The sequence below is a fragment of the Pundamilia nyererei genome, unplaced genomic scaffold, assembly GCF_000239375.1.
Source record: "Pundamilia nyererei isolate P.nyererei 1_Seehausen unplaced genomic scaffold, PunNye1.0 scaffold00081, whole genome shotgun sequence".
NCBI lineage: Eukaryota > Metazoa > Chordata > Actinopteri > Cichliformes > Cichlidae > Pundamilia > Pundamilia nyererei.
In genome coordinates, this window is record NW_005187482.1 from 305,092 (window position 1) to 314,684 (window position 9,593).

A 9,593-nucleotide genomic window follows, 5' to 3' on the forward strand; every position below is an offset into this window, starting at 1 on the left:
CAGAAGCAGTATGTAAAAACCTGCGTGTGAACACACCTTACTGCTTCCATTTAATAGCTATAGTGCCGCTAATCAACTGGATTTGATGAACTTATAATCAGCAAGTTTGTGTTTGATAAAAAACCAAACGCAGCATATTAGCAAAAACACTTCATACCAACCGTCAAACGTGGTGGAGGAGGTGCCATGGTTTGGGCTTGTTTTACGGCCACCGACCTGGGCACCTTACAGTCACTGAGTCGACCACCAACTCTAGTCTAAGGAGCTTGGAAAGCAAAGCGTGTGAACTTCTTTGAGTTGCTTGAAGACGTTTCACCTCTCATCCGAGAAGCTTCTTCAGGTCCTTTGTCCCTCTTTGGGGGGGAAACTCCCACTGGGTTTAAATCTGGGACTCTCCACCATTGACCCTTAGAACTGAAGAAGCTTCTCGGATGAGAGGTGAAACGTCTTCAAGCAACTCAAAGAAGTCCAGACGCTTTGCTTTCCAAGCTCCTTAGACTACGATGACCTGGATGACTGAGAACCTTCACAGACACACCAACTCTGTAAAGTATCCTAAAGTCAATTGTGACTCCGTCTGTCCGACAGCTAAAGCTTGGCCCAAACCAGGTCATTCAACAGAGTGATGATCCCAAGCACATCAGCAAATCTACAACAGAAAGGCTGAAAAAGAAAAGCAGTGGCCAAGTCAAGGCGAGCCTTTATTGAAAAGCTGTGTTGAAAAGCTCAGTTGTGCATAAAGAAATGCCCACCAAGCAACATAGTGATGTGAGACTGATGAAGTCACAGCGTTGCTGGTCTTCTTAGGAAGTTGTTCCCTCACCCTTTGACTCTTACAAATAATGGAATGATGGACAATAAGAATAATCCACACTCTAATTAAATAATATATTTATTAGATTATTAAACACTGTCAAATCTGAACAATATGGTCAGTTTTATCACAGAATCACACTGTACACATAACACAGTTTAAATATCTTAATAAGTAATGATTGCATTATCATGCACTGCAATAAAACAACATATTTACTACACACAAATGCTTTCAGGACCAATGCATAATCACAGAGTTTAGATCGACACCAGTGGCTATGTATCTAGGTTTCACTCACAGAGACTGAACATTAATTCTACTTTATGGCTCAACTCCTGTTTTTTCCAGTTCCTTACTCAGGAAAAGGATGTGTGGTTTTTACTACCATGTACGTTAAATAATGCTATACATTTCTTTGTAGTCATCGCTAAGTTGTAAACTAGCATGAACGTGTGGAGCATGTGTACTCATGGAGACAGGAGCGCTACTGAGACTTTATATACCTTCAAGGACAAACACAGAAATCCAAAAGGAAACGACGAGACTGATTTGTTTGGATTTAGATTTGATCATCCAGTCTTATGCCTATAAAAAAATCCCAGTAACTTTCCAATTTATTTAACAGTAATTTCTTTTAGATCTACACTCACTGCTACGCCCGACTACCAGCTTAGATTTCCTTTTGCACTCAACTGATTAAACGAGGCGCTGGAAACGTTCCTCTGAGATTTTGGTCCATAATGACACGACAGCATCACACAGCTGCTGCAGATTTGCTGGCCTGACATCCATGATGTGAATCTTTTGTTCTACCTCATCCCAAAGACTGTTGGATTGACATCTGATGATGGTGGAGGCCAATGGGGATGCACAATTCTACTAAGGTTGCTCCCATGTGATTGGCTGATTAGATATTTGCACCAGCAATCTGTTGAACAGATCTGATAAAGTGGACAGTGAGTGTACCCTCCCCATCTTGGAGAAAATGTTTGGTGATCATTAGGAAATTTTTGTAAAGAAAAACACTTCAGTTTTATGTTTTCTGTCTATTTTCAATGTGCTTAATGATTTTTAATGCAATATCTGTGTAGAGACACAGAGGCCCATTTTCAGCAGCCACCATCATCATCAGAACTCCTCTTTGATTAGAGAATCGATGAAGATCAATAAAGTTGTTTTGGATTCATCTGTTGAAAAAAAAAAAAATCACTTAATGAAACTGTCCAGCTGAGGACTTTGGAGGCATCTGTTTGTCAGACTGCAGGCACCGCGGGCCTCTTTCTCAGCCGTTTACCAGAGCCTTCCACTTCTCTTACTGCTCCAGTTAAAACCACATTGCTCTGTTCTGTTAAGGAAGTAGCACACACCTTTTTATGCAATCTTTGGTTTTGTTGGTTTCCTGCTTGAAGAACCTTTTTTTTTTAAAAGAAACGAGCACTCAAATGCTGTTGATTCTTGAATCAGCACTTGCAATTGAACTGTGAAACAAAACGAGTTTTTCCTGATTATCACTTAAAGAACAAAATGTGCTAATGGATGGTTGCAGAACACTGACCACCATAGGTCTAGATAGATGTTCCACTGAAAGTCATAAATAATGCACGATTTCATTAATCATTAATTGTCATATAGGACCTTTTTGTTTGCTTGCATGGTGCCTTAGATGAATCTAAATCAACCCCAAACATCTGAGCAGCAGTGTGGATGCTGTTTGAACTCATGGAATTTATTTTATATTAAATTGCTGAACATACTTTGCAGAACTCCAAATAGTTGTTCTGAAGCGTTCGGTCACTTTAGGCCAGTTTCATGACTTTAAATTAGAGAAAATGTCATGAAATGAGAAAAAATTACTACTCCACTGAATCCCAAGTTGTCCCTTTTTGTAAACACCCGAACTCAGTTTTAGGGTTACATGACTGTAAGTGAGGAAAATGAATAAAGAATTTAGCACGAGATCTGACCGTCTATGGCTCCTCCTGTAGGAACCAAACCTCATTTCTGCGTCCGTAAGGCCTGAGCGGGTCATAGCTACAGCAGAAGTACTGCTTGCGCTGAAAGGGGGCCGTCTCGCCCAGGGTACGTGTCAAACGCAGGGCCTCTGCTCTGTACTCGCTCTCCCCTGCGAAGCCTCCAAACTGCCTGCAAATTGAAAAAGATTTCAAAGCACTTGCTGTATACACACATCAAATAGTAATAATAGTAATAGAACCACTTTAAATGACACATACAGAGCGTAGACGGTCATGCCGGGCCTCTCTTCAATCCTGATGGCACTGTCGGTGGGAGTCGGGGGTTCTTGCTGGTAGCTGGTGGGAATGCGGATGGCCACCACCAAGCGGCGAGAGAAAACCCCATCGTTTCGCGGGTACACTGTCATTATGATGGGAGCTGCTGTACCCATGGCCTCACCTTATGATTTAAAGTGTGAGACGGAAAGGGAATTTCAAAAATAGGAGGAACATGGAAGAGACAGCAGAGAAACTCTCTCCCTGCAGCGGCATTACCCAAATCTAAAGGACAGGAACTGTGCACTTTTTTTGTGGACTATGTAACAAAATTATGCAAATGCAACACTGATAGCAATAACAGAGACGCTGCAAAGCAGCACATGTAAATCATACCTCCAACAGTGAAATAAATGCCTATTTCACACTGCACTTCTATTTACCTTAACTACAGCAGGGAACCAGAGAACATCTGTATCTGTGAGTCACCTAAAGTCAACCCAGTTAAATTCTATGTAAAAATATTCTGTTTATTTAAGATAAGTTTGGCCCTGAAGTTTGAGCCATGTGTTGATTCCATTATGCTCATTTGTATTGCTTTAGGGTGCTTCAAAGTGCCAACTTTCTTTTGCTGGATGCATCCAAAGAATCCCGAATTGAAATCAACTGCAGAATTTAACAACAGCAATGAAAACAAACATATTTCGAGGCAAAGCTGGCACACTTTTTAGATTTTACTTGTAATTCTATTCATGGATTTTTCTTTAAATATCTCAGTGATCATTAAAATTAAAGTTACTGTTGATAATGTTTGAAAGTAACTGCCAAAACAACTGCCTTTTTGATAAAGGTTATAGTTGGAGGTGGATCGGGTGGTCCTGAACCATGAGTTATTCTACTATAGGCTAAGGCTGCTGGAGAACTTCCCATGATGCACTGAGATCTTCTTTTCACTTCTAATGCTTTTACCACCACTACTGCATGTCATTAACTTCTTGTCTCTTCAAGCTCTCCTTTTATCTCTTCTCTTTCCTCTCACCCCCAGCTGCTTCCCTTCCCTCACTCTGGTTCTGTTGGTGTTTTCTTCCTGTTAAATCAGGGTTTTTCCTTCCCACTGTTGCCAAATGCTTGTGTCTGATTTCTGTTGTTTTCTCAACTCTTTTTCAACTCTTTCATGGCATGCATTTTTAATTTCTCTTTGCTATTTGGGCTGATTGGGACCTAATCAATGTAAAAAACAAAGAATTACCTGATTTATTTTTTACTTGATTTTTGTTTCTGAGAAAAATGAGATCCACATATGAGGACGTCCGTAATATGATGCCCTCGTAAGTGGATATCAGGCTCTCGTAGAGCAAAATTTAGTATTTTGGTCTAGACAACCCAAAAAGTGATGTCCACATATGTGGACGCCAGGTCCTAGGAGGTTAACATTGTAAGGGTTTTACCTTGCAATGTTAGGCCCATTTAGGGGAGCTGAATTATACTATATAAATAAAATTTAGTTGGCTCAAACTTGCTTCTGGAGATCTTAAAACAGAAAAAAGTATGATTAATCATATTTTTAGACAACTGAAAAAAAGCAGCTTTTTAAAATAGTTTTATTCTTTCATAAATTCCAGGATTGACCACCAACTCAACAAAAAAATCATCATGGTCTGTCGCTTATGAAAACTACAACTTGGCAGCAGTTATTAGTCCAGTAAATTTGTGCTTCATGGCTGTTATTTATTGGCACTAAATATTTTTCGGAAGGTGACAGCAAAGCTGAAAGAAAGTATCTGAAGGTCTTGTTGGCTCAAACTTAATTAGGTATTCTCAGCGAACGTGGCACGTGATCCACTTGAAGGATTTATTCTCCACTTGATTTACCTTGTTCATTGCTTCCGCCAATATACATGAGCAGCTTCCTCATTAGCTCTCCTGTTACTTGGTCGAAGGTTCGCCCCTCAGAGGAAACAACAGCAAACTTAGCAGCATCATACCGTCGCACCTCAAAGCTGACTCCATCCTAGGGCAGAAAAAGGAAATCGGAGGACGTCTTAAGGCATCGGCAGGCCAGTCACTGCTGCACGAATGCAGACCTCCTGTTCTGTACACACACACACACACACACACGCAAACACCACTGTTCTCATCCTGGGGATGGGAGTAGCAGAGGTCAAGCCCAGATATGATTCACCTCTGACACACTGATGCTGACAATCTGCTTCTAAGGACAGAAGCCCTGAACTAGCGAGATTTACACACAGAGAGTTCAGTGTCTGTGTGTGTGAGACCAAAGTGGGCACATACAGATGAAACATATTTATACTGATTTGATTTAATTTCTTCTTCTGCTCTGCAGGGCTCCGTCGGCTTACATAGAATAATGGGGAAGAGACACACAGTCTTACATAACAGAGCACATGCAAAAAGAAAACACACACACACTGCGCGCTCTCTTTCACAGCGTTAATATGATGCAACAGTTTTACATTAAATATGATTAAGTGGGGTTAATGTGGAGCACGGTCACTCAGCCATGCTGCGGAGCAGGAATTTGGATGGGTTTTGATGGAGTGATGCAGGTTTCAAAAGCAGCTTTTCACTCACTGACACGGTCACACTGTGCACATGCTTCTGCGTTTGTAAGATTAGGTTCGTGCACTGAAATTTAACTGCATTATATCGTTGTCATCCACTTCTTTTGAATAATATGCAGTGACTTCAACCTGCTGGCCTCTGTGAAATATGTCGTTTATTTTGCAGATAAGGTGTTTATCTCAACGTGATAACAGCGACAAAGAAAAGCAACAATGGAAACAGGCTCGGGGCACAGTTTCCACTGCACAGTCTCAGTCCTATGTGGGCTTCTTGAGCATGTTTTCACTACCCTGGAGGGACATTCAAATCTAAAAATATCATGCAAATATCTTCATCTTTCAAATTGAATTAGTGATTCTTTGTCTACTATCAAATCCCCAGATGCTAAAAAACATTTCCTTTTGCTTTACCTTTGTAACCAACACCTTTTCATCCTCATAATCTTATTTAAAACCCACAGAGGACCTGAAATCCTCTGGAGTGGCCTTATGAGGACCCTATAGCCATATTTATTCCTCTACACATGCAAGATAACGCTGAGTTACTGTGAAACTTTAACTTGTGACGAGTACCCGGGCTCCTGCATAGTAATTACAGGGTTTTTGCCCTGTATAGCTTGTCAGTGGGACCGCCATTAATGTTGCATATGGGTGACACACAAAGAAAGCAGAGCCTGACTTCAGTTAAGTAGTGCAATTAATTTGTCTGTCATGCATCTCTTTTTGTGTGCATGTGTGTGTTTACCGGCTGTCTGATGCCAGCTTATACAGTGATAATTATTCAGCGCCTGAACCGAGCACACTGAAGTTATTATCAGCACTGACTGCTAAAGTGCCCGTCAGTTCATCTTATTTTGAAACAATACTCTATGTTCTGCTGTGTGTGTGTGCGCTTGTCTGTATTCTGTGTCAGAATTAATTAAGCGTGTTGGGTGTCAGAGTCACACAGGTGCTCCACAGATCATGTGACAAGCTCTGATTTCAGCACCTGCTTTTTAAACATCAATCAAGTACAGAGATTTAATGAGCCTCCAGATTGTTTTCTAAGTGTAGTGATACACTGAACATTGGACAGTTAATACAAATGATCACTCACTAGCAAGAATCCTGTATTTCTGACAGGTCTCCATTAAAATAAGGTTGTAATTCAAGATTAAATGTTAGTGGAAGTGCTTCCAATCTAAAAACAAACAAACAAACTGTTATGTGTGCACATACTGCTGGCTTCAACTGTCTGTTTTTGAGTCTCTGATTCTGACAACAGATGTAAAGTATGCTGTCAGAACAGATCTGACTCTGCTTGTGTCCGTTTGGGTCATTTAATTCCCTGCCTGTCTGGTCAGTTGGGCTGGAAATCCTGTTTGTCCGCCTGCCTTTGTCTTTCTCCCAAAAGTTAGCTGCTATTTAGGAGATGAACAGACAAAGATACTTTTAAAACATGCGCGTCAAGACCAATAGTAGATGACTGCATGCACATTTATAGCGGTGGGCACACAGAGCCTGAGAGAATAACCTTGAAACAGCCGCGAGGCCTTAGTTATTAACACATCAGTGAGTTTGCGGTTATTTTTCCACGGTGTGGTTACAGTAAACATAAGAAAAACAAACACATTATGCATGGTGGAGCTGAGTCTTTGTTACTCTCCTCAGCAGGGATGGCTGGTGTATCAGAGCACCTACAATCCGTATCAGAGTTCATACAGGTCTGATCAGCATCCTCTTCCACCCCAGCGACAGTTACTGTGTCTTTACACACGCGCGCGCGCATCCAGAGTGCCATATTGGAAAGAAACAGTGAGCCACACCGAACATGAACCCTCAGTCTTTCCGATTTTAGTCCCCTGTGAATGTTCTTGTTTTAAGATTATGCGTCACCATCTTCAATTATTTCTGCCTTGTTGGTTGGAGGAGAACCTGGGGCTGGTTTACACTTTACCCCCCACGCTGTGGATCAGCATGCATCCTCATAGGTCACTGTCAGGCTGTTTGGCCTGCAGCAGCAGGCTAATCACCGTGTTAATTTTAAACGAAAGTCTAATAACACGACCTGCACAGAATTAAGTAAAAGGTGAAATATTCATGGAACCAGAGGGGGGAAACTCGCACTTTTATAATCTGACAGAATCGCTGTGCGTAATCGTAACTGCACACGCGCGTAAAGCCAAGGATAAAGACTCAGAAGAAGGAAATCGCAGGAGCAAAGCATGTGAGAACGAGAAAGCTTTGTCTGAGCACACACACTGCTTACCTTCGTCTCGCTGCTGAGCAGCTTATATTCCGTCTCCTCGGTGTTTCCGAAGAGTGAATTCTTAAACATGCCAAACATGTCGCTTCGGCCAAGTCACCTCTCCTCTCTCCGCTCCTTTAGTTCTGTTTCTCCTCCCTCTCGCCTTTCTGTTTGTTGCAAACAGCTTGCTCTCTAGTATGGCAGTTTTTTTTTTTAAATGTCGTCCCCCAACTCCTGGAAAAATCTTGAACTGCAAGAGGTAACTCACAGCAATATCCAGATGCTCCTCTCCTCCAGCGAAGAGCGCGCACTACGCTCCAGCGAGCACAGACTCACAAATGACTCTTTCTTTCTTTCTTTTTTCGGAGGCAGAAGTTGGAGATGCTTCCTCCTTTTCCAAACCAAGGAATGATTAAAAAAAAAAAATCATCCTCCGCTCTGAGTAGTTGACTGTCCCCGCCCTCTTCTCTCTCTCTCACAGGTTTTCCTCGTACAAGCTTGACGCTCACTTGTATCACCGCCAGTTTTCATTTACCATCGTTAACTTCATTTAATTGGAGAATCAATTTATCAACATGTCACCAATTTTCTACCACTTATTACTCCACGAACTACCAGGTTGCCCCCGCATACATACAATTATGCATTTAATTGCATAACCGTGAGATGCTGCATTATTATTAACGCCATCTCCTCAAACTCTCACCACGGAAAAGCAGAATGACCTGCAGTGCCAGGGTCTCCCTCATTCTGTCTGTTCCAGGAAGCCTGAAACTGTGGGGTGCTTTCTGTGCAGTATAATTTTTGACACAAGCCTTTGGTTTGTCAGTACGCATTGGACCTTGATTGCTGGGCTGTGCGCGTGGGTTAGTTCGGGGCAGCACACGAGTGCACGTCTTACTCCGTGTGTCAACTGTGAGTTTGAGCTTTGCTTTAGGGTTTGTCTATTTAAATTCAGACTGAAGGCAATGTTAGTCACGACTGCAGAGTAAGGGAAACAGGAAGGATAGGATTTATGAAAAAGTAGAATGGATAAAACTAGCCAGAAAAACGATGTACTGTATGAGGGAACTGTTGACAGAGGGGCAAAGATCCGATGTCACCCGGTTTGTGGACCTAAATTAATGGGAGAGTCCATGGGATGTCTTGTGTAGGCCTATTTAACTCATTATTCTCTTGCTGACAGTTTCAAAGAGCTCCTAATTTAACTTGAAGGTCAACCTGCTTATTTTCAGCTCCACATTTTTATTCTGGGACTCCAAACAGTAGCTTAGTATGATGCTCAGTTCATATCATTATCTTATACTAGGCCTCGGTCAATGCCCTCAGTAAAAAACATTTGGCTCATAGATATTACTGACTTCAATATTAGAACATCGAGTACCTTGCAGGGCCAAATTTCAGCTTAGTTTTTGTGTAATGTGGCATACGCCAGCTTTGTCATTCAGTAAGCCTGGAGAACTATTTCTGAGAACTACTTAAAAAATGACAAGAAAACTGCAAGAGTGTTCATGCTGTCTTGAAGAATAAAGGTCATACAAGATATTTCTGTTGTATATACTGTATTTCTATGTGTTTGCACTTGCTTCAATAAATTACTACTCCCATTTCCCTAGAAAAATAAAGGGTGACTAAAGACTTTTGCACTGTTGCATGCACTCCCACCACCTTTTATTGAAATGAGGGCTCAGCCATCTTCACCATGCCTACATGCACTGATATGCTGCCATGTGACA

The 9,593-nt window shown here is 41.6% G+C and overlaps 1 protein-coding gene across 2 annotated transcripts; it reads right to left on the bottom strand.

Moving 5' to 3' along the window:
- Positions 1-874: 874 nt before the first annotated feature.
- LOC102206964 (heme-binding protein 1) lies at positions 875-8,372 on the bottom strand. Of its 2 annotated transcripts, XM_005737968.1 has the most exons (5): positions 8,126-8,372; positions 7,879-8,024; positions 4,918-5,056; positions 3,049-3,229; positions 875-2,959 (listed from the first exon to the last, which is right to left on the bottom strand). In XM_005737968.1, the coding sequence occupies exons 2-5, from the start codon at positions 7,954-7,956 to the stop codon at positions 2,785-2,787; spliced, it is 573 nt and encodes a 190-aa protein (XP_005738025.1). In that variant the 5' UTR covers positions 7,957-8,024; positions 8,126-8,372; the 3' UTR covers positions 875-2,784. The 2 variants fall into 2 exon arrangements, with proteins under 2 accessions (XP_005738025.1, XP_005738024.1); XM_005737967.1 differs by having other exon boundaries at positions 7,879-8,372.
- Positions 8,373-9,593: the final 1,221 nt, after the last annotated feature.

What these genes read in the sequence shown, in the direction of transcription:
- LOC102206964 (XM_005737968.1), bottom strand. Translation starts at nt 7,956, where the DNA reads ATGTTTGGCATGTTTAAGAATTCACTCTTCGGAAACACCGAGGAGACG. An exon ending in TGGCGGAAGCAATGAACAAG is followed by an intron (nt 3,230 to 4,917) that starts GTAAATCAAGTG and finishes TTAAATCATAAG; the next exon opens with GTGAGGCCATGGGTACAGCA. An exon ending in GGCATGACCGTCTACGCTCT is followed by an intron (nt 2,960 to 3,048) that starts GTATGTGTCATT and finishes TTCAATTTGCAG; the next exon opens with GCAGTTTGGAGGCTTCGCAG.